The sequence below is a fragment of the Rhea pennata genome, chromosome 8, assembly GCF_028389875.1.
Source record: "Rhea pennata isolate bPtePen1 chromosome 8, bPtePen1.pri, whole genome shotgun sequence".
Lineage (NCBI taxonomy): Eukaryota > Metazoa > Chordata > Aves > Rheiformes > Rheidae > Rhea > Rhea pennata.
Window position 1 is genome coordinate 21,552,246 of NC_084670.1, and position 24,491 is coordinate 21,576,736.

Below are 24,491 nucleotides of genomic sequence, written 5' to 3' on the forward strand. Positions count from 1 at the left end.
ACCTAAATCTATGAAGAGCTCTCTTAAATTAGCTGATGTGTCCACACAAGTTGTAAGTGACTCTTCAAATTCAGCTATTTCAAAGCCACTGATATTCTTTCACCTGTTTTTACTATTTTTGAAATGGTAACTTTGAAGGCTTTGACTAAAGTCCTGCAGAAGTTTCTTATCTTAAAAGGCACCTGTCATTGAACCTTGATTCTTGCACTTCAGGTTATTTTAAAAAAAAAACAAAATTGTAATTAACTTTGAGTATTCTAGGAACTTATCAAAAAACTAAGTAATCTCTGTAAAATACAAATGTTTTATGAATGTTACCTCTTATGCTTCATTTTAATGAACTGCATATATTAAAACTCATTTATGTTTTGCTTAACGTTCATGTTAACGATTGCATATACACCAATGACAATGGATAACTGCCATTAAAAATGTGTTATGATCTATAGGAGATGCTAGCAACAGCCAGATCAGTCAGACCTAATCTTTATGTGATAGCTGAACTCTTCACGGGCAGTGAGTACATTGACAATATCTTTGTCAACCGCCTGGGAATTACCAGCTTGATTAGAGGTACAATAAGAAACTGAGTTATGTAGGGTTATGCGCGATTGGAGTTTTTAACATGAAACTAACTTTGGTATGCTTTTTTTTTTCTTCTTACATATTTATCTTCTTTGCTTATGCAATTATCTTTCTTCCTCCATGTTCTTAAATTCTGTGTTGTATCTTAATTTTTGATTTTGCTTATGTGTATCATCTTGTGTATAATCTTTTCATTCCTTAATTTGGGCTTTCTGTTTATTTCTGCTGCATGACGTTTCCCCATTGTCCAATCCTTGCCTAGCTTTGAAACTTGTCCCTTTTTGTGTCTGCCTTTCCTCTTTTTGTGGCTTTTTTGGCTGTGCTTTTTGCAGTACATGCTGGACACAGCTAGAAAATTGCAAGCCAATTTGTATGTAGTGGCTGAACTGTTCACAGGAAGTGAGGAGCTGGACAATATCTTTGTGAATAGTCTGGGCATTACCTCCTTAATAAGAGGTAGGCTTGCTGTGTATGTAGTTTTCTTTCCCACCAGAGGTTATAGATGACATGCTTTATACAAAGAAGAGGTTCCTTCTAAGTTATGTGCTTTGATTATTCAGTAGGAAACTAATGGGTACAGTCTTTGTATTGTGACTTTTTTTGATAATCATCAACAAAATGCAGTATTAGCTGACAATTGAGAGGAGATATCCTACATTAGTTTGGAGAAGGTTAAACATTTCTCTCTTATTCTATCAAGAGAAGTTTTAGCACACCTTTGCTAGGCAAGTGCTGTATCATGTCTCTTGCTAATTGATTTTTGTTGCATGGGTTTCTTAAAGCCTATTAGGAACACATTTTAGATCTCTTTGCTTTTTTTCCCCCATCCATTTCTAACTTGATATATTATAATAAATAGCATACTTCCGGTTTGTGTATCCACATTAGAGAATAAAATCAGTGCCTCCCTTCCTCCCTCCCTCTCTCTCTCCTTCCGTTACTGAACATACCAACAGAAAAATGTAAAATGTTTAACATCTCTGTGCATGCTATTCTCTATGGTAGTTATACAAACACTTACAGATTTTGTTCTTTAGAGGCAATGACTGCTTATAATAGCCATGAAGAGGGAAGATTAGTTTATCGTTTTGGAGGTGAACCTGTTGGCTCTTTTGTTCAGCCACGTTTGAGACCTCTGATGCCAGCTATTGCTCATGCACTGTTTATGGATATTACACATGATAATGAATGTCCAATTCAGGTGAGCACTTACAGGTATTACATTTAATCTTTTCTAAATTGATATTTTTTGAACCATGGGAGGGCTTGATGTAATCTGTATTTGTTTGAGTGGTATTTAAGAGAAATGTGTTTCAGATCTTTAGGTTTTTAATGCAATGACTAACATTGTATAACAACTCTTGCTGACTGTCACAATTTTGTCTTTTAAGGAGAACAGTATACAAGTGTTTAATAATGAGCTGCTGTAAGTGGTTCTCTGTACCTGTTCTCCTTACCTCCTGCTCTACAGAAGAGAATGAGAGAGAGGATAGTGGGAATCGGAGTGCTTATTTTTGAGACTTTCTCTTACGTTGTTTTTGTTAATATATCTGTAGTAGTTTTTCAGTACCATGAGTGAGAAAATGATGATTATATGATAAACGATGAGTTCCTCTGTTAAATTGAGTGCGTCTTCTGCATGCTGAATGCGTATTTGGGAGAGAATGAATTATGTATGTGATTCATTTTGTACCTGTTTATTTTTTAACCTAGCACCGATCTGCATATGATGCTCTTCCTAGTGCAATGATTGTTTCCATGGCATGCTGTGCTACAGGAAGCACTAAAGGCTATGATGAGCTAGTACCACACCAGGTCTGTGATTACAATTAATTTTTAAAACATTTTTTTAAAATTGTAAATTTTTATTCTTGTCTTGGGATATATATTTTAATGTCATTTATTTCAAATTCCATGCAGTTGACTAGCTAACATTACTTTGGATTGTCTAATTTTACAACAGACGTGAATTGATTATGTTTAAAACCTCCAGCCAATTTTCAGAGTGACTGATACTTGCTTAAACCTTAATTTCTTTACAGATTTCTGTAGTATCGGAAGAGAGGTTTTATTCAAAATGGAATCCAGCACCACACCTGATTTCTGGTGAAGCTAATTTCCAAACAGGAATTTTGGCAGGAAGGCTGGCTATAAATAGGCTGCATCAGGAGCTGGGGGCTAAAGGCTTTAATCAGGCAAGAAGTGAGAATGATATTGCATTTTCTCAATATTTATTTTCTGAGCGAGCACAGTTGTCAAGGTATGTCTTCTCTAGGTATATGTGGATCAAGTTGATGAAGATATAGTGGCAGTGACAAGACACTGTCCTAACACACACCAGTCTGTTGTGGCTGTAAGTCGAACTGCTTTCAGAGATCCTAAAACTTCCTTCTACAGTAAAGAAGTACCTGAAATGTGTATCCCAGGTAATCAGATTTATGTTTGAGATGACAGGTATATAGAAAATTCAGTTCATTCCCACTACATACTTCTAACTTCTCATACTGATTTTGCATGTTTGAGTGGTCAGTGTGTAACACACCTTTTATGTATGTATGCACTGCAAGTGATTAAAGGGAAAATAACAGACTTGAATCCTTCAGGCTTTTTAAAGGCACTTGTATTCTGAATACACTTCCTGCTCTGAGCTCCCCATAAAAATATCTCTTTGTTTATTGATAGTTTTTGTTGACTGTTCCTGGTTATGAAATGTTAAGAACTAACAGAAGATGATTGATTATCAGGAGGAGAAGGGGAAAATTATTAGTTGTAAAGAGTTATGGTGGAAAAAAGGCAAAACCTCTCATGGTGTTTGTGGGTGTTCAGTTTTCTTATAAGCAACTATTTTGGGGTTTTAAAACACAGCTTAATAAGAAAAAAGTCATAGTGCATAATTTAATATGTAGAAAATATATGTATAGAAAATATAAATATATACTATTATATATAAAATAGTATTAATTCAGCATGCAGTGATTTTACTATACTTTATAGTAACAATATATAGCAACTTGTACATATTACCTGATAATGTTTCTGATGAGAGATTTTCCACAATGGCTTTTAGGTATACCCAGTTTTATTTGTGTGTGTGTTTGTGCATGCATTTTTGTTTTAAAGTCAGCCATGCTACACATTAAGACATGCACAAGTGGCTACAACATTTTGTACCTCAGTTTGTAAATTATTCAAAGGATAGAGGAAACTGAAGAGTTTGTATCTTGACAGAAGTTGTTATACTTTGAAAATAAAACATCTGTAGTTGCAATTTGGAAGCTAGTCTATTACGGAGTCTGCTAAAAGATGATAGAGAAGTTAGAGCTGATGATCAGTAAAAGACTCATCCTAATTCAATCCATGATTAATTTCATAAGTAATTTATTACAAAACAACAAAATTGCAGTTTTAAATACAGCACAGTGAATGTGTAATGAATGTTTATGGGATGTTTATAGCACCTCTCCACGTGTTTTGTCACATTTGGTGGTTGTTTAGTTGCGCAACTTGTACAAGTGTTGTTAGTTGTAGATTTGTATTTTGTGGGAGCTTTGTTTATTGTTTCATGTTTTCAAAATAATCAGTTTCCATATGAAGTATCTTAACTACAACATGATTTATTTAACTTTTTACAGGAAAAATTGAGGAAGTAGTATTTGAGGCTAGAACTATTGAGAGAAATGCTAGTCTTTACAAAAAAGATGAGCATTTTATAAATGGATTGCCTAATTTCACAGTGGAACTCAGAGAACATATCCAGGTAATTAGCCTCCTTCTTCCATGCTCTGATATAATATCATTTATGATGTTTCATATAAATTTCAGTTGCAAATATGTTTTCTTTTCTAAGATTAAAGACAGTAAAATTATAAAGCAAGCTGGAACTGCCATAAAAGGGCCAAATGAATTTGTTCAAGAAATAGAATTTGAAAACTTAACACCAGGAAGTGTAATAGTGTTCAGGTACGTTACAATAATTGCCAAATGGTTGCTTTAGTTAAAATAGAGCAATAGGATTTTTTGTTTTGAAAACACTGAAAATAGAGTAATAGGTTTTCTTGTTTGGGAAAAGTTACTGGAGGTGCTAGAATTCTGTAAGCTATGCATTCATGTTTCAGAGTTAGTCTTGACCCAAAGGCACAAGAGGCTGTTGGTGTACTCCGAAATCATCTAATCCAGTTCAGTCCTCATTTTAAATCTGGAAGTCTTCCTGATGATCGTTCAGCACCAATATTAACAACTCTATTTTCTTCGTAAGTATTCCTTAGGTTTCTGAAGTAGAACTGTGAATATACCACATAGCTACAGTAGATGTGAAGAACAGTATGTAAATTCAGAATATTTTTTTCATTACTATAAATAGATCTAGATTGTTGAAGTGTAAATAAAAAGTCTAAGAGTTTTTATGTGCGTAATATTAACACAAGTTAATAGAAGATTCTCAGGCTCTGTTCAGGTTCTGTGTAAATGCTGCTTAAAGTAGGTTTCCCAGCATAGAGTGCTTGTCAGTGTTGGGGTATGTTTGTTAGGGATCAGTACTTAATCTCTTAAATCTATATTTCTATATACTCAAACCTCTTAAATCTGTATTTCTGTATATTCAAACCTCTGAGAAGAATTGCTGAGAATTGCTGGAAGGTCAGATTCTTAATTTCCAAGACTTAGGTGGTGAGCAAGTTGTAGATATTTAATGATTTTAACAAAATATGAAACTAAAGTTGTTTGTGCAATCCTTTCTCTATTAGTATTGTTTTGGGACTTTATTCCTCCTCTTTTTATTTTATTTATTTATTTTTTTTCCCAGTATTGCATCTAAACTAACTTTGGCTGACCTAAATCAAGTACTGTATAGGTGTGAGGCAGAAGAACAAGAAGATGGTGGAGGTTGCTATAATGTACCAAACTGGTCACCACTGAAGTATGCAGGTCTCCAAGGTAGTAATCTCTGCATTTTTTTCTGTTGAGAGGAAAAAAAGAAAATAATTTCTCAATTTCAAACCCATAGTGCTATTCTGATTTGCACCACTGTTCCCTTCTTTTGGGATTAAAAAAAAAAAGTATGTTGTTTCTGCTTAACCACGCTAATTATTGTTGTACCCTAAGGAATCAAATTTTGGCAACATATTAAACGAGAACCCTCTTTTTCAATAGTCTGGGCTGCAAAATAAGTCTCAACATACATCTTAACAGCAGTACTCTTGCATTTAAATTTTTTTTTTGTTAAAAAAAAAAAAAAAAAAAACTCCAGTGAAAAATCACTTTAATTAAACCTTATGCATTATCAGATTTCAGATGTGTAGATCATTTATCAAACATGAATTTCATTATGCTACTTCACAATGGGAGATTTTGGTGACTGTCTTGAATGTACAGTACATCTTCCGAGGAAACTGCTAAGTGAATTGTATCCTAACAGTCTCTGCAGCTCAAGAGAAATAATACAGTTAAATCCAGTTAATGCTGCTATTGCTCTGTAGGTATTAACTCTGAAAATAGCAATTGCTGTTTGTGATAATTATGTGTCCTGTAATACAGAGTTGGGTTTGTATCCTCAGGGTTGATGACAGTAATGGCAGACATTAGACCAAAAAATGATTTGGGTCATCCATTTTGTGATAATTTAAGATCTGGAGATTGGATGATTGACTATGTCAGTAATCGTCTGATTTCACGTGCGGGAGCCTGTGCAAAAGTGAGTAAAAATATATATTTGGTGACTTTGAGGTTTGAAATTGCTCTTTTTTTTCCTTTTCAATTACTGCTGTATTCAAATTCAGTCCATTTATGAAGTATTTCTTCTAGACAGTTAAAACATTGATGTTTTCTTCTTCCCTCTCCTCAATCCTATTTAAGAACAGCAGCAAAAGGGAAGTGAAAAAAGTGTAGGGCACAGGAGGTATTACCAGCTATTGCATCAAGAACTGTAATGGTCCTTTCTTATTTATTCTTTACTTTCCCTCTTATTTATTCTTTACTTTCCCTCAAATAAAAATTACTTAATGTCTTTTAAAGTAAATATTTCCAAAAGAGGGTCTGAATACTACAGGGGCATATGTGATTATGGTAAACTTATGTGAAGATTGCATAATTAAGCACTACTAAGTTAGGAAAAACCAAAATTCATATTTCCTATTTTACCTGCATTACAATAGTCTTTTGTTTCTTTGTCACTTTTTATTTTTTCCTGCAGGAAAACTTTGTTTGGGTGTGGTTTTTTTTTTTTTTGTTTGTTTATTTTTTGTTTGTTTGGTTGGTTTTTTTTGTTCACAAAATGGAGGCGTGCTTTGGGTAATTTGTATAGTTAGCATAATAAAAAAGGCTGTAGCATTCTTACTTTGTTTTGGTACTAAACAAAGTAAGTTTATAGTGATATAAAGTAGAAGAAAGGGTAAAGTGGTTGGATGGCCTACTGAAATGAATGCTAAACCTGACTTTGAAAATAGGAGCTTGTCTAGAAAGGGAGTTTGTGTATACTAGGTTGGGCTCCAGATTCAGTCCTTTTCGGAGATTATCACTTATTTTGTCTGTTCATTTTTCTGAATTCTGCTAATGTTGCCTTCTGCCTTGCAGAAATACAAAGTGCCAACAGCTATACTGAAGTCACATGGAGCTAAATTTTACAATTCTGCTGTTTTATGTAGGTTTTTTTTCCCCCTCTTTAATTTTCAGGTTAAAAATTTAATGTTATGTTATATATTCATATGTGCTTTGTTTCTTATCTGTGTAGTGTTCATCTGCATGGTTTGAATCTTTGGTGGCAGTGACTTTGTAGGAGGTTGTCATGTTCTTCTTTAATAGTACTGGAATGAAAAGAGAATTATTTCTCAGGTGTCAAATACTTGCTAATGACACAAAAAACAGTGAAGCTGTAGAACCCTCAGTCCCAGACCCAGATCTGCAGGTGTTTTCTCTAGTGGCCCTATGTAATTTAGCCTCGTGATTGTTCCCTTAGTCCCTTGCTTTCTCTGTTCAGTCCTGTCTTTTCCAGTAATCAAAAAATCTGCTTACCCTACTTGGTTCATAATGACAGCTTTTGAGTTTCAGCCTTATTGGCTTGTATAATTTGGATATAATGCATTTAAACTGTCATAAATTAGATGGATCCTGAGTGCACTTGTTTTTGAATCCTCGTGTTATTAACATGTAATATTATTTTAATAGGTTGGTAAGTGGTTGGAGGCCATGTTTGTCTACTTAAAGAGAATTCCACGTTACCTTATCCCATGTTACTTTGATGCTATATTAGTGGGTGCCTACACAACACTTCTGGATGTGGCATGGCATCAGATGTCTGGGTATGTTTGCAGTAGTAGAGATCTGTAGATATCTGTATTCATTGCACCTTTTATATTTTATCTGCTGGAGAATGCATTTAAAATGTTTCCATATTTATGTTACCCAAAAGAAAAGGGTAAAATTTGTTTTGAAAATCAGATCCATACTCTAATGGCAATGGTTTAGAAGGTTGAGAACTCAGATGTCTCTTGCAGGTTTGAATTTATAACCACTGCTGGCAGCACACAGTAGAAGGATGAAACCTTAAGCCAGCGTTCGTCTGCTTGGCTTAGGAGACACTCTTCCTACAGTTTTAACGCAAGTGCAAATGCTTCCTTAAAGCCTGGTGGCAGGAGGGAAATACAGGATTGTATTTGATTTTGATGCCTTGTTCAACATTTCTTTAACATAGTTAAATATCCTTCATTAACTGAGCACTTTGCTTAGCTTGTAAAAGCCATGCTTTAGTCTTCAGTGTCCGCATCTGCTCTCCTGTTTGGAGAGCGAAAGGAAACGGGTTTAATAGAAGATTTAGTCTTGTTATGAACTTTCTGAACAGGCTAGCATTGTTTTGTAAAAAACAGAAATGTCAAAACGGGCCAAGAGTTTGGTATGGCTGCCATATCATGTAGGAAGTAGTCTGTTTTGCAGAGGAAAAATAAATAATGTTTGGAGGTGAATCTTCAGATCTGCGTGCAGATATCTAAGTACATTAATTTCCTTACCCTTTTCCAGTGAAGCTTTGGTCATCCAGCACTTTCATTAGCATTAATAACTTTAAGACATAACTTTAGGCAGCCATTTCTTCTACTTATTATATTTATTACAAAACTTGTCTTACGTGAATGAAAAAAAATCCATTTTAAAGACTGCTGTTGCTGAATGCAATGTTATTTTAATATAATTACATTGAATTACAGCTTTGTGCAGAATGGATCAACATTTGTTAAACACCTTTCACTGGGTTCAGTCCAGATGTGTGGGATAGGAAAGTATTCTTGCCTGCCAGACCTTTCACCTTCCTTGCACGATGTTCCCTGTAGGCTGAATGAGATTACAAATGAGAAAGAACAATGTTGTGTTTCCTTGGCAGCTGGTAAGTGAGGACAACATTAAATATATAAGTCTTAAGAAACACTTACACTGTTTTCAATAACTATTAAAATCCTGTCTGTTGTGCCTGGAATTTAAGTGTCAGCAGCCATGTATAAAATGTAGGTACCAGTTCTCTTAATTCTCCCCCTGTGTTTGTATTTATTGGTAATGGCTTGTCCATTTGAAAATTTGGAGGTTTTATCTAGTAATGCTTCTTAGGGACAACCTTTTTGCTATTGTTCTTAAAGACTTATAAGCATTTTATTTAGAGATACATGGAGATCCATGTTCTCTTTCTTTCCAGATGATTTGATGCATGTACATCCCAAAATAGATTTTTCTCTATCAATTTTAGATATGAATTTAAGAATTAAATGGAGTATAACTATGAAATTATTTATGAGTTTTCAGGAAAATGTAGGAACTATTGATAGCAGACGAAAATATCCTCTGGTCTCCAAAAGGGGCCAACAGTGGATGCTTGGGAAAGAGTGTGAAAGCCGAGTCAGCAGACTGATTATTTTTCTAAATGTTCTGCCAGCATCTGGCAGTGTCTGAACTGGGGTCTTGCCTATGCCAGAAGCATTATCTTCTGTATTTAGTATCTTAGAATGCATTTTCTCAGGCCCAACTGTGAATTGGCCCATTCCTTTTTTGAAGCTGTAGAAACTTCTAGCGTTTTCCACATTCTAGCGCTTCTTTCTCATTGTGGTCTTTTTCTTTTTTGCTGCCTGTCTTTTTTCATCAAATTTTATTGTTTGTAGTTTATAGCTTTTAGTAACGTTCTGTTTGCCTGTTTTACTGTTGCCCAGAAACACAGAAGGAACACTGTTCCTTAAACTAAGCGTAGAGGTTAATTAAACTAAAGGGTTTGGGTTTAATATTCCCTTCACATACTCACTAGTTCTCTGTGAGTGTTTTTTTTTCTTTGTTGCTTTGTTTTTGTTTTTTAACTCTTACATGGATTGTTATTCTGTGACTGCTTTGGACTGATCTGTAGGTGATTGAGGTTACAATTTTGTTCTAGCAAGTATGCACAACAGGCTGTTTTAAAACTAGCGCATTTTTTTTGTTGTTGTTTTTAAAATGAAAAAGTTTAAGCGGAGGAAAAGCCAAGGATGGACTTTACTGTAGCAGTTACTATGCTTTAACAGACAGAATCATTCTAACAAGTTATAAATTTTAATAAAGAAATGTTAGTTCTTAAAAGCTGCTGGAAAAGAGCAGGATTCCCTTTATAGTGGCTGAGAAGATTTAGTTTGAAGCAATTTATAACTGTCTAGTCCTTCTGTGCTACTCAGATGGCATAGCTCTAGTACATAACCTCTTGCCAAAAAACTATAATACATCTTGTCTTAGTTCTAGTCCTTTTTTATTATTAAAGGAGTGGCATTTGGTTACATTACAATGTACTTTAATAAAAAAAAAAAAAAACTTTAAGAGAAATTCTATAGCATGATTTTGAAGTTCTATATAGATAATTGTTTTAAATATGTGGAGTTTTACTTCTTACCAAGAATATTATCTAGAAAACAATTTGTTATAATAAAAATAACTCGTGACTATATAATAACTTCTCCATTTGATTTATACCTAAAAGTGTATTTGGAGAATTTGGCCATACCAATAAATGAGATGGACAATGATATTTCTTTTTAGGTTTACCTCACTTTTCTTCTGGAATTTTTCGCTCTTGGGGAAGAGATACCTTTATTGCACTAAGAGGCTTAATGTTAATTACTGGACGATATCTAGAAGCAAGGTAAGACTGCCTGACTCTTAGTTCTTACTATTGTTGGAAATTGTTCTGCAGGTGTTAATGTAGTCAGTAAAAAGGGATGCTGCCAAAACCTGCAAGAAAATGCAAGTTGTTACAAACAAGTGCATTCTTGGCACTAATGTGAAGCTGATACTCCAGTTCTGTATAGATAAGGTAGCTTAAGTGCATGTAACACACTTGTCCTTGCTTGTCCTTACACAAGCTGATGTGCTTAATGTGTATTTAGGGTTAATGTGTGCTTTGTTGCTGCGTAATAATTTTGAAATTACTGCTATATGAATTTGAAGTAAAAATAGTATTCCATATTATGGAAAAAAGTAAGATAGCATGTATATTCTGCGATTTTTGGTGACTACTCATATTTGTCTACAAGTACTAGAGCTCAGCTAACTATAGATTCTTATAATCTGATATCTGTATATGTAAATGTTTAATCTGATAATGAGCAAATAAAATATGAGCCAAGTTTCTTGACTTGATAGTTCCATTAATCCTTTAATTTGGATGGCGTGAACACAAAAGTGAGTTCATCACATCCTATGAAAAAGCAAGATACCTTTTTCATATTAGCAGATGTTGCACCTTTTGTAAAACAAACTGATTTAAAGGTATTAATGTTGCAGTTTGGCGGGGGGGATAGATGCATTTTTATTGTAAATATAGTTCATACTAAACAAAGTCATTTGTAGCTTTCAACAGCAAAGTTTTCACATCTGTCATTAAGATCCTGTTTGTCCCCTTGACTTACCTTACTATTTAAATATACTTTTATATTTTGTACTTAATCTGGGACAATAATGGCCTTGTAGGTAACTTAAGACTATTTTTTTTTCTTTTCTTTTATTCTAGAAACATAATTTTAGCATTTGGTGGAACTTTAAGACATGGCCTCATTCCCAATCTGCTTGGCCAGGGAACACATGCCAGATTCAACTGTCGTGATGCAGTATGGTGGTGGCTTCAGTGTATCCAGGATTATTGTAAAATTGTTCCAAATGGATTAGACATTCTCAGGTGTCCTGTTTCTAGGATGTATCCGAGAGATGACTCTTCTCCTCAGCCTGCAGGCACTGTGGTAAAGATGACTTAAGATTTTAAAAACCTTTAACACAAGTACAAATTTTTAATAGAAGGATGTAATGTTTATAGCAATAAGAATCTGTTGCTTTTGGTGAAAGTTGATTATAGAGCAAGAATTTTGTATTTTAGGCACTTCTCATTGTCTCTGCATCACTTTATTAGACAAGTGAGAATTGAGGGGGATTAGAGATGAAGAAAAAATACCATCATTTTTTCTTCTAAAATTTTACTTTGATTTTTATCTGGAGAAAAACATGTATATTAAAAATTCTAATAAAATTTATCCCATTGCAGTTGACAAATAGGTTACCAAAATACTAGATGCTTTTTTTTCTTTTCTTTGAATTAACATAAACTAAAGTTTAAGAATTGCTACTATTTGCATGTTTGATAGAGCCTTTCTGCTTATTTTTTATCTGGCCTTTCCCATATCACCCATTATCTAGGATCAACCACTTTATGAAGTAATACAGGAAGCAATGCAACGACACATGGAAGGCATAAATTTCCGAGAAAGAAATGCTGGTCCACAGATAGATCAAAACATGAGAGATGAAGGTAACAACTATATAGAACACTGGATATGGTTTTCAAAAAATGAAGATTACATTTTATTTTATTTTCTCCAGCTGTTGATCTTTTTTTTTTTTTTTTTTTTTTTTGAAAAATTAATTGCATGTCTAATACCACTTAATGTATTCATTGTTTGGTTTCAGCAATTGTTTTTGTGCTGTGGAACAAGTCATCTTTAAATTAAAATTCAAAAAGTACAACTACATTTAGGAAAGCCCCTCAGATCTCCTGTGGGCTTTTTTCTTTTTCCTTTAGTTAAGAGATTTGGGTTGGTTTGTGTGGAAGTTTTGGGCAGTTTTGTTTTGTTTAACATGTGGACTTCACATGTGATATTCTTGCTCTGCAGGTTTTAATGTAACTGCAGGCGTTGACCATGAAACTGGCTTTGTCTTTGGAGGGAACCGGTTCAATTGTGGCACCTGGATGGATAAAATGGGAGAAAGTGACAGAGCTCGTAACAGAGGAATACCTGCTACTCCGAGGTACAAAATCCAAGCTCTTTTTTTTTGTGGGAAGGGAGTTGTTTTTTGCTTTTTTAACTGAAATTCTGCCAAACTATTACATCCTCCGTTAACATATCTGAGAGATTCTCTCATGTGCTAAATAGTTTTGCAGTCGGTTTTACTACTAATAGGTTAATTTCAACTTTCTGATTTTTGCTTATCTGAAGAAAAAATGTGTTGGAAAAAATGTAGCTTTCAACCTGGACTTAGCTCTGTACGCAGAATCAACTTTTGAATTCAAGTAGTGAAACATAACTTAGAAAAACTGTGTATTTGCAGTACTATATTACTGGGAAATGACCATGAGTAAGTTTTTATAGCAGATGTCTATTGATAATTGTTTTGTAGTTTGAATATTTCCTGTTTAGATTTCAGAAGTATCTATAATATCTATTTAAGACTGAAGTCAAGATTAAGTGTTTTAAAAATAAATTCTTTACTGCATGCCAGCAGATTGGTGCACATATTCTGGCTTGAGCTTAAGCATCAGTTTCAAATCAATTGCTAGCTGAGAATGAGAACCAAAAAGAAAACACATCTTCTTTTGACTGTTGAATGTTTATATTGAGAACCAAGAGAAGTCACAGGACCTGCCCTAAAGAGGCTAAGCTTCAATGATACTGGAGAAAAAGTGTGTGTGTATGTGTTTATAAATACTATATGCACGCATATGTGTGCATGTATGTATGTGTATATATACACACTTACTTTAACATGCAGTAAATTTCAATATGATACAATATGAAATTATGTGAAAGGTGCTTCTGTGAATAAGTATCCAAAAACCAACTCCTGTGCCTAGTAGATTCTGCCACATTGATTTCAGGTGTTGCTTAGTAAAATGAGCCCTTGATTTTTTTTTTTTTTTTAACTTATGTTGAAGAAAAATCTGTATAACAAGGCGTAAATGAGGCACTATGATATGCTTATGGAACCAGTTAAAAGTCCACCTAGACTGATTGAAAGGAGGCCAGTGAATGTGATAGAACAAAGGCATGTGGTTTCTGTGCCTGTCCTGACCTCTGATTTTGCTTGCCTGATTATAAACTTTCAGGCTGAACTAGAGGTAGTGAACTGTCATTTGTCTTTTGTCATAAAGGAGGTAAGGTATCACTTTTTCTCAAGCAAATAGTTCTTCATAATGACAGAATTATAGTAAAAATAACAGCTCTTCAGAAAGTTTTGCCAATTATCAGTATGTCTCCAATGCTTCTCTTTGTGGTATTTAGTAATAAAACTTTTGGCAAGCCATTTTCAAGGCTTTTCAGTCTTCTAAATCACTTAGGATTTGCGTTTATTTTATTTACTTGATTATATTTTTGATAGAGGATCTATTCTGCTCATTTTCAGACCAGTTTTCAGCATTTAAATCATCTGTAGACTGTGACTATAGTAGAAGGGATTTCATTTGAATTATTTTTTTTCTGCTTGGATTATCATATTAGATAGCTTGTTTATCTTCCCGATTCTACTTTTTCCCCTTCTGCTTCCTTCATTAGAAAATGCATTCAAAGCTAGTAGGAGAAATTTGAAAGTGGATAATGATGCTGTGGATGACTGGTGCTCTTACTTAGTAATAAAAGTTAGTTTAGGTTTCAGTTTCTTGGCAAAGTTTTAATATATATATTAAGGAAAACATGATTTTTTTTAAAAAAAGATCCTGTATGGTGGAAATAATATTCTCATGCAGTGGAAAATGCCTGGAAAAGACATGGAAATGCATGTGCCAAATACTTAATAGGCTTGTTATGAAATTTTCAGACAAACAATTAACTTTTTTAATCAGGTATGGTATGGACTGCAATTACCAAGGGGAAAAATAGTCTCTAAATATACTGGTATCTGAAAAAAAAAATGTAATTTTAATAGACTTCCTAAAATAATTCTTGGGCTTTATGATTGTTGTTCTAGAGATGGCTCTGCTGTGGAAATTGTTGGTCTGTGCAAGTCAACTGTTCGCTGGCTGCAGGATTTATTTAAGAAAAATGTGTTCCCATACCATGGAGTCACCATAAAAAGACATGGTAAACAGGCACATTTCATAACTATATAATCACAGTATGAAAATAACTGAAACAGTGAAATACTGGCCGTGTACATCAAAGATAATTGTCAAAGCATTCAAAAAGGTTTAAAGGAAGAGGAGAAAAGAGAATATCTTGTAGAATTAAGATCTCTCATTACAAAGAAATTTTTCAGAGTCAATACTGTCGTGCACCTATTTCAAACGCTCTATTTCATATTGAGTTCTGTGTTCACAAAAGAATTTGGGAGCCGAACTACCACTTCCCAAATGGATGTCTGTGATAGGATTACACTTACAGTGTAGGAGTGAATATACATGCTGTATGAAGCAGTTTTACTGTTTAGTAAAGATAATATTGGGTAACAACTTAATGATTCTTTCTATTCAGTTTTAGAAAATGCAAATGTAAACTGCAAACTGCTTCATATCTGTCCTAGACAGTCCAAGTCTTTAGATCATAAAGTTGTTTGTTATTTCAGGATTTTCTAAAATCTATGGCTAGAGTAAGACAACTCTGAACCCACCAATACCGTAATATGTAGATGTAAAAATAATATTTATGACTTTACTTCAGTTAACAGAATCGTAAGCAACTTTTTTTAGGTTTTATGTGAATGTTTGTACACTCCCTACTGTTGTTAACTTGCTGTAATTAAGATGAGTTTGATTTCATTTGTAACCAGTGAATCCATTTTAAAATTAGCCTTAATTTCTATTCATAATTTATGCTTTGTCTCTTAAAAATATTCTTAGTGTTATTTCCTATCACTTAAAATTTGGTAGTATTGTCCTTTTTTGCTGTATTGCAATTGTTGTTTATTTGTTGAGAATAGCAAGTAATACTCTTTTACCTACTTAATACAAAACTGTTGGTTCTTTTATAAAATCAGTGCTTATCTAAGATGTATGCAGAGCTTATTCAGAAGGATATCCCTAGCACAATTCTGCTAACTATAACGTTCTAAAACTTAAATTCAAATTCTTCTGAAATAAATACAGTTCTCCTTTGCTAATGCCATCACTAATTTTGGCAAACCGTAGTGGTTGTAAGATAAACAACACTTCTTAAAATTTTATGTACTAAACCATTTTGGTTCTTCACGTAAAGTATTTTGCTGTCTACCTGCTTGTCTATCAACTTGTAAATAATAATTTTTTGCAGTGCTACTGTGGCCTTCATTGTGTGAGGAATCACTTAAGTGCAATTAAAATTAGGCAAAACAGTAAAATTGGCATAATTGGGTATAACCTCAGTTGCTACGACCATGGCCGTTTCAGAAAATAAAACCTGTATGTAATATATTGCAGGAAAGGAGGAGACTATCACATATGATGAGTGGAATAGAAAAATTCAAGGACACTTTGAAAGGTTGTTCTTTGTCTCTGAGAACCCAGCAGATCCTAATGAAAAGCATCCAAATTTCGTCCACAAACGTGGAATTTACAAAGACAGCTATGGAGCTTCAAGTCCATGGTGCGATTACCAGCTTAGGCCAAATTTTACAATAGCAATGGTTGTGGTAAGTGAGGAAAAATGCACTTCAAAGTATTTTCTTTATTGATTTAAAGTTAAATTTACGTGGCATTATATTGGGGAAGACTAATTTCTTAAAATAACTTTTGGAAGCATTTTTTCTCTTTTCCATATTTTCCATCTTGATCTCTCTTAGAACATACTCTAAAAATACAGCCCTTGATAGGATATGCAGTGTGTTTAATGTGTATTAAGGTTGATGATGTAGGGGGTGTGTTTTATTTTGGGTTTTTTTTTTTTTTTTAACTTCTCAGATTAACTAAAAAAGCATGGAATGTTTCAGGTTTGTGTTTGGGGGTTTTTTATGGAGGGTTTTTTTTGACTCCTCTTTCTTGGGCTTCTTGAAGAGATTAAATATACTTAGCAAAGATGATTCAAAAAAAATCAATAAGTATCTCACACAGTGATCATCTACTATCCTCTTGCTTACTCTGGCTCATATGTGCTAGAAAAGTAATTGAAAACATATAACTCTGCTTGAGCTAGATAATACAATTGCTACACTTTGTGATTCTTTTTTTTTTTAACATTCATTTAAGCAGTATTTTGCACATGTATTTACTGATTAAATCTCAATTATCTTAGGCTCCTGAGCTGTTCACCCCTCAGAAAGCTTGGAAATCTCTGCAGATAGCAGAGGAAAAACTACTTGGTCCATTAGGCATGAAAACTTTAGACCCAGAGTAAGTATAGTAGATATAAGAACAAGTGTTAATCACAAAACCAGATAATAGAAATTATTTGATGGGTGAGTAAAATAAGGCTGTAATAAATACTTCAAGACAAAATATTTTGCTGTTCTAAAAGTCCATTCGATTGATTTTATTTATGTAGACATCATTAGGTGTTCTTGGATGCCACAAAGCAAGCATGTCAAATTTGGTATTATAAAAGATGTTGAATTTGAGTTTGATACATACTCGTATGTATGAAATAGTGTGCATCATTACAGTTTGATTACAAGGAAGAAGACAAAATTATGAATACAAGTCATTCTAAGATGTTAACCATTTTTCCACTAGTTTATTATTACTATTATAGTATTTGGAATTCTGTTGTCATGTAAAATGAAGAACTTGATTGACTTGCATAAAATAACCATCATAAAACGTAAATGCTGTAATTATGACAAATTTGACTCTTTTTTGCTTTCAGATATTTGTGTAATTTGTCTTAATGCCTTGCGTATTTCTTTTTTTTTGCAGTGATATGGTTTACTGTGGAATATATGATAATGCTCTTGACAATGACAACTATAACGTAGCCAAAGGTTTTAATTATCACCAAGGACCTGTAAGAGTGTGTTTCTTCCATTTCAGAAACAAATGTTCTCACTTTTGAAAACTGACAACTACGTAGTAATTATCTCTTACCATTCTTTGCTTAGGAATGGTTGTGGCCTATTGGATACTTTCTTCGTGCCAAACTGTACTTCTCAAAGTTGATTGGTCCAGAGATTTATGCAAAAACTGTCGTTTTGATTAAAAATGTTCTTTCTCGCCACTATGTTCATCTTGAAAGGTAAGACACCAACTAATGTGGATTCAAAATATTTATTCAAGTTAGTGGTATCCAACTGCATGTAAAAAGTACAGATCTTGTGATATAAATAGCATCGATTTTCTACGTAGAGTTTACCATTGTGGGTTGTTGCAGATCTCATGCTTCCGAGTACTGCTAAGATCTAGTACTACTTAGATTTTGAATTAGTAGTATTTACCTTCGTGAAGACTGAGGGAAATAAAATTTATATAAAAACTTAGAGTATGTTTTCTTACCAAAAAAATGACTTTCAGGGAAAAGCGTTATGTGTATGTTCGAAACATTTTGACTTTTAAAACAACTTGCAGAGCAAAATAGTGGGGGGGGGGGAAAGATAGTGACAGGTTAAAACAGTGAAAAGTTTATGCAAAATATTGTTAGGATTTCATATGTTATAAATGATCAAACTAGTATGACTGTTTCAGAATCTTAATAGTATTATTACTCTAACAAGACAGAGTAACTTGCTATAAAATTTTGGTCCTTCTTAAATGTTACTGGGCATTTTGATTTCTCCCCTTTAAAATACATTCTTCCTCTCTATTTTCTCTATTTTTCATTCTCAAGGATTTCTAAAACAAAACAAAGATACTTCCCCTGGCACCTGTTTCATATACCCTGTTCTTCAAACACTGAACCCAATACTTCATATTTGAAGTTCATGCATGCATTTATTTGTACCTATATGAGTAACTCAGTTGATTTGGGTAGGACTTGACGTGACAGAAGGGTTTGTCTGTCTATATGAAGAGGAAAAGAGACTTTTTTCAAACAACTCTTTGTCTTGCCAAGCAACTCATCCAAAAAATAAGTTGGTTATGTAAAAGAAAGAAATAGTAGTGATGAAACTTGGTAGACCTGATTTCTTTGTTATTGGTCTGGTTTTTACCATGTTTTGCTGAACTTTATTTTACATTCAGTAAAAACAGTCAGCATTTTTTTTTTTTTTTTTGCATTTTCAGAATTTTTTTTAATCTTTCATGAAATATATTTACAAACTGATACTATACTTGTCATTAAACACCTTGAATATATGGTCATAAGGCATCATGAGTTAAAAGCAGCAGTCATGACAAGAATCCTATTTGCCTATAGCGTATGATTGTTGGTTACCTTCTTACAATGTTTTAACTGAATGTTCAGCTATAATTTCTTAATACAATGGTACGCTAGGATACTTTCCAGCTGGCTGCAGTAAATACTGCAAAATATTCATCCGTGATTTAGAACTACCAAATAACTTTTGGTTTGATAACATTCTTGGGTTATTTTATATTACTACTTTAGTATAGTTGTACTCTGTCTTTATTTCATTTATGTACAGAATTTACAAGTTTTTATAAAGAATTCATTTATAAGAAATCATAAGTATTTCTATAATTATATTGTTTTCTTTCCCCCTGCATGGAGGAAAAAAAAAGGTTTATGAAACTATAGCATGTTACAACATAATTGACTTTCTAGCACTATTGCTAAGTTTCAAGCATAGTTGAAATACCATTATCACAAAGATTACAGGTTCTCCCAGCTGCAGAACTATCTTGAGTGGGAAACAGGAAGAACATTCCAGTTGTGAAAAGGTTGTAGCACAAGCTTATATGTTAATAGTATCAAAGAGTCCACTTTTGAAGGAGAGAGATACATGCAAATAGCTACAATTCCCAGCTGCTGAAAAAGCTGGAATCCTAACTCAGTTATTGCATACCATGTTGTGTCTGCAGGGAAAAAGGCTCTTTAGAACAGTGTTTGGCTTCCTACTGAATCGTCATCTGAAAGATTTTATAAAAAAATGCTGTTTTAATTTCAGTGTGCAATCAAACAACAATATTTTGTTTTTCTTTAATCAGGTCATCCTGGAAGGGGCTTCCAGAACTGACCAATGAAAATGGCCAGTATTGTCCTTTCAGCTGTGAAAGTCAGGCATGGTCAATTGCTGTTATCCTTGAAGTCCTTTATGACTTGTAAAAGCTGCTTTTGATTGCTGTGGTGAAACTTAGGCTGTCTTCTCGTTATGGGGCATAAATGGAGACTTGGATCACACTGCAATGGAAGTGTCCTGTTCTGCACAATCACTTAAGCTGTGTCTGAAGTTTTAAAAATGCTGAATGCCAGCAGCAGCTATGCACTATACCTGTGCATTTTGGGGGGCTTTTTTGTTTTTATTTTTTTTGAAAGTCTGGCCTGACAATAAAATAAGCTGCCACGCACACTTCATGCAGAAACTTTTACAAAAGAGCAGTTTTAGAAATATGCACAAGCTTATTTTAAGTAACTTTGATTTTTTTTTTTAAATTTCCAAATTAAAATCTTATATATAGCAAAGTTGGATGGTTGTTTCCTAGACTAAAGATAGGGAAAAATAGCTCTTTCAGGCTAACACTGGAGGTGATCTTTTTTCTTTGTTTCTTCAAAAGTAAAGCGTTATTTTGCACACACATGCTTAAAGGTGAGTAGACTAACCTATAGCTCCGTGATTTTAGTATGCTTTTTGCTATGGCACCATAGACTGATGAAGGCTGAACATGTTTGTTGTTAAACTGTATTGGGAAGGGGTTTTTTGGTATGTGTTCAGTTGAACACTGCACTGTGTAACCACAAAAATAAAGTTTAAGAATATAGTAATAAACTAACCTTACAGAGTCATATATAGAATTTTCAAAAACTTTAAATTACTTGGAGAGTGATAATGCTTGAGCAATGAAATGGTAATATCCTGTGCTCATCCATTTATAAATTTATTTAAATGTTGTGGACTATGCAGTCAACTTATTTCTTCTTTTAAATCTGTTTTTTACCATGAGGAAATCAGAAGAAACATGCACACACACAGTCTATATGTTAGGGGAGGTCAAAGGTCCAGAAGTCTATGTTTTTGGCCTAACTTCAGTTAATTAATCAAAGACACATGGTCACCTCAGCCCTTTATCGATAGTAAAGTCCTGGCTCTGTTGAAGCAGGTGAAAATAAGTATCAACTTCAGTGGGGAAAAAAGAATTCACTTACTTCCACAGAGAAGAGAAAATGAAGTTTCTAGGCATTCTGAACCTAGATGCTAAATCTATGCATAGTTCTTTGGGAATGGCTTTCAGGTGAAATATGTATGTTCTTTAATATTTAAATATGTATATGTCTTTATCCAACCTCATTTCTGTGTTCCCAAACTGAAGGGTAGTTGGTGGGAGTGCATTTGTAATTCCCAACTCTATCCATATGAATCTTCTATCTCAGAGGGACAAATGGGAAGAAATTGAGGCTGAAAAATAACATTTTCAACATCACAGCAGGGGAGAAGCAGAACTAACAGTGCATTTCTTAATGCTAAAAAAACATATGCTGAAAACAAAAACTTGCCCTGCGTTTTATTAGTTTGTTATAATTACAGCCTGTGTATGTTTTAGTACCTCTGTAGTTTGAACTTTCTTTACTCTGTTTAAAATGCAGTGCAAGTACACTGCATTTAATCACATTAATCACATTCAGATGAGTGTGTTTTGGATGTATTTAAGGGCAAGTTAATAGACTGAAGATAGATCTTTAAGACATGGCCACACTATTTATTTGAAAGGTTAATAATAAACTTAAGTGTTTGAACTCTGGTCTTAAAGTGTTCAACACTTAAAAGTTACAGTTAGGAACTCAAGTTTTGTACTGCTATAGTAGATAGCTTGGGTAACTTGCTTTCTTACTTGACAGAATGCATGAGATGTCATTTGGTCAAAAACTTTATCAAAATGTCAGCAGCAAATTATTAAAAATATATATATGCTTTTTATATATATGTGCATTAACACAAAACAGAACTTTCCAAAATTCTCAGTGATACTGAGGTTTATGTCCCACTATTTCACTAGTCATTGACTGTTTTCCTAGACAGTTATTTCTAGTTTACTATTTCAAGGTACATTTTATTGCTAATGTACTTCAGAAATTTGGAAGAATGTGGTAGAAGAAACTGTTCTGATGTTTGATTAAATAATTTAAAAGTGGAGCCAAAGAATTATGACTATTGAGGGAAAAAAATTCCACAAGATGTCAACTTATATACACTGGCAATAACACTTTCATTGTTGAAAAATATCTGGGGCAAATTATTAAAATCTCCTCACTTTATCATAGATAACTTTGGAAAGCTTTGGAAACTGCATAGTTGATACAGAGTGCATATTTCTAATTTAATAGCATTATAAAAGAGAAATCACTTGTGCTTACATAATGCCTGTTATGAATTTTTTAAACATATGTCCATTTATAATGTGCTTCACTGATTAGTGCACAGTTTTAGTGACAGATAAATGCTTAGCTGACTGTAGCAATGTATAGCAAAGTATAATGTGTAGCGAAGTATGACTGTTGTGGATTTTTTCTTAATCACAAACCTATTCAATAGTTTCAGTCAAGCTGTACAATTTAAAAAATTAAGGAGGAGGAAAGCAGTGTTAAATCTAACATTTTGAGCTGATAGTCATCTAGATAAACTCTGTACCCGTCATAATCCCCTAAAAATAGCTGACTTTATAGCTTTTGGATTTTTGATCCTGAGCTATTTTTTCATTAATATCATTATGTTCCTGTAATTTTTTGAGTAATATGAAAGTTATAATCAGCAAAATATTTTTTGTAAGTAAACTAAAGAACTGTGGATCCATTGTGCACCACTTGGTGTTTCTCGACCTGCATGCAATCAAGACCTTTTTTCTCTCAGCTGAAATAGATTTTAACTATTACCACTGTTTTTATTCAGTAAGTAACATATTCAGAGATTATTAAACTGAGAATACAAATAATATAATGTATCATTCTAGCACTGCATGTTGTAATGTAAAATGGAAAGACTGTTGCAAACTTGTATTTTACAGGTCTCTTGTCTAGCACAGCAACCACTGATTTTAGAAGCAGGTTCATTTATTTGAGCTGCACGAAATAAAACTCTTTTATTCAGTTAGTTAAGCTTTTTTCATTGTAGCTTAAAGAAAAGTCAAGTGTTATGTAAAGGATGATGCTCGTTTGACTCATGATTATGTAGTATTTTTAAGAGCTGAGTATTGTTGGCCGTACTTGTTAGTATTTGACCTGAGGAGTTCATGATCTTCTCTCAAGATGTGTAAAACTGCAAAATCCAATGTCAGCTGTCTCAGATCAGAAAAGCTCCAGATGTCCCTTTCCACATGAATTATTTTGTGGTTCTAATTTTAAGTCATGGTGTTACAAACCCCCCAAAGAAGTCAGCAGTCTTGAGAGCTGCAACACTGTTGTTAAGTAACTTTCTACAGGCTATTTCAAGGAGTGTGAGGAGGAAATAAATGATTTTCTTTCATTTCAATGAGGAAGGTGCCAACTTCTTTAATTCCGTTTCTATGTATGACCCTTCAGCACTAAGTCTGAGGTTGCATGCTTTACTTCCTCAAAACAAAAATTGAAATGTCTTGCATTCAACCTGTGACTTCATTACTGCTCCCTTTCTCTCAGCTTTACCAAGACCCTCCCCATGTCTTCTGCGTGTTTGCCTTCATCGGGCCCTTCAGGAAAGGCTGCTGCGGGTGGAGGGAGAAGCCTGTGTCTTTTAGTGCTTCTGTTTTGCTCCGTGTGCAGGAAAGGTGCAGGGAACGTGAAGGTAGAAGAGTCCTGAGTCTGCTGCTGTGTTTTCAACTATCCTGTCAGCAGGGACAATTTTTCTCCTTTTTGTGTGTTAGGTTCTGCTGTATTTTCCTGTCCCATCGTGATCCTAAGTACTTCTGAGTTACAGTGAGCTTGTCTGCTAGTTCTTTGAATTAGGATTTTTTTTTCTTCTTCTTCTAATAAATAGTTGCCTCAGGAGGGCAATGAACTGTTTGCTTATTATTTGATGTTTATTTGTTGTTTCCTGACAGCTTGGTTTTAGTTTAAATGTTGCCCCTGCACAGTTTGTAACTGCATTACAGTTTACAGCTGGTAGGTGAGAAACGGGTAATATACGGTGAACTGTGCTGAGCAAGAAGGAAAGAAATACCATTGCTTGTGAGATAATAAAACTTAGATTAACTTGTGAAGTTTACAAGAAAGTATTACTTGTTTGGTATAGAAACTGTTGAAATAGCAGCAAGAACCTTTGCAGTTTTTTTTTTTTTTTTTTTTTTTTTTTAATACAATGTTTTACAGGAAAGCTGTACCCTGCCATTAGTTTACTGCTTTGTGTTACAGAGAATAGTTTTAATTTTTCTGCATTGCTTCCTAAAAGCAAAGATTTATGCCACTGGTGGTTTTGTCATACGTTTTGTTAGAATTGCCCTATTCCATCATATACTTAACATGCTTCAACACAGGATTTTTTTTTTTTTTTTTTTTTTTTTTTTTTTTTTTTTTTTGTTAAGGAAGTCATTCTTGTTATCCCAGCGTGCAATATTTTTCAATTAGATGACCTATAGAAAAATTGTTAAGGAGATGCTGAAATGACGTTTCACTGAAAATTATGGATTATTTTCCAAGCTCTGGTAACCTGAGTGCTGCCGCCTAGCAAGCCGGAAG

The 24,491-nt window shown here is 33.8% G+C and overlaps 1 protein-coding gene across 2 annotated transcripts in view; it reads left to right on the top strand.

The window, feature by feature from the left end:
• The window catches only part of AGL (amylo-alpha-1, 6-glucosidase, 4-alpha-glucanotransferase), a 36,804-nt gene extending 12,978 nt beyond the window's left edge, over positions 1-23,826 (top strand). Inside the window, exons 12-33 of one of the 2 annotated variants that reach the window (XM_062582128.1) lie at positions 450-573; positions 1,623-1,786; positions 2,299-2,400; positions 2,628-2,780; positions 2,861-3,011; positions 4,218-4,342; positions 4,433-4,545; positions 4,701-4,835; positions 5,387-5,517; positions 6,138-6,274; positions 7,744-7,877; positions 8,778-8,953; positions 10,612-10,714; positions 11,582-11,807; positions 12,259-12,370; positions 12,732-12,867; positions 14,800-14,912; positions 16,223-16,434; positions 17,034-17,131; positions 17,654-17,741; positions 17,836-17,969; positions 19,838-23,826. In XM_062582128.1, the coding sequence (XP_062438112.1) occupies positions 450-573; positions 1,623-1,786; positions 2,299-2,400; positions 2,628-2,780; positions 2,861-3,011; positions 4,218-4,342; positions 4,433-4,545; positions 4,701-4,835; positions 5,387-5,517; positions 6,138-6,274; positions 7,744-7,877; positions 8,778-8,953; positions 10,612-10,714; positions 11,582-11,807; positions 12,259-12,370; positions 12,732-12,867; positions 14,800-14,912; positions 16,223-16,434; positions 17,034-17,131; positions 17,654-17,741; positions 17,836-17,969; positions 19,838-19,955 (2,985 nt within the window). In that variant the 3' untranslated portion in view covers positions 19,956-23,826. Of the gene's footprint in view, positions 1-449; positions 574-917; positions 1,042-1,622; positions 1,787-2,298; positions 2,401-2,627; positions 2,781-2,860; positions 3,012-4,217; positions 4,343-4,432; positions 4,546-4,700; positions 4,836-5,386; positions 5,518-6,137; positions 6,275-7,743; positions 7,878-8,777; positions 8,954-10,611; positions 10,715-11,581; positions 11,808-12,258; positions 12,371-12,731; positions 12,868-14,799; positions 14,913-16,222; positions 16,435-17,033; positions 17,132-17,653; positions 17,742-17,835; positions 17,970-19,837 lie in introns of both variants that reach the window. The other variant, XM_062582127.1, reaches the window with a different exon arrangement.
• The last annotated feature ends 665 nt before the right edge of the window (positions 23,827-24,491 follow it).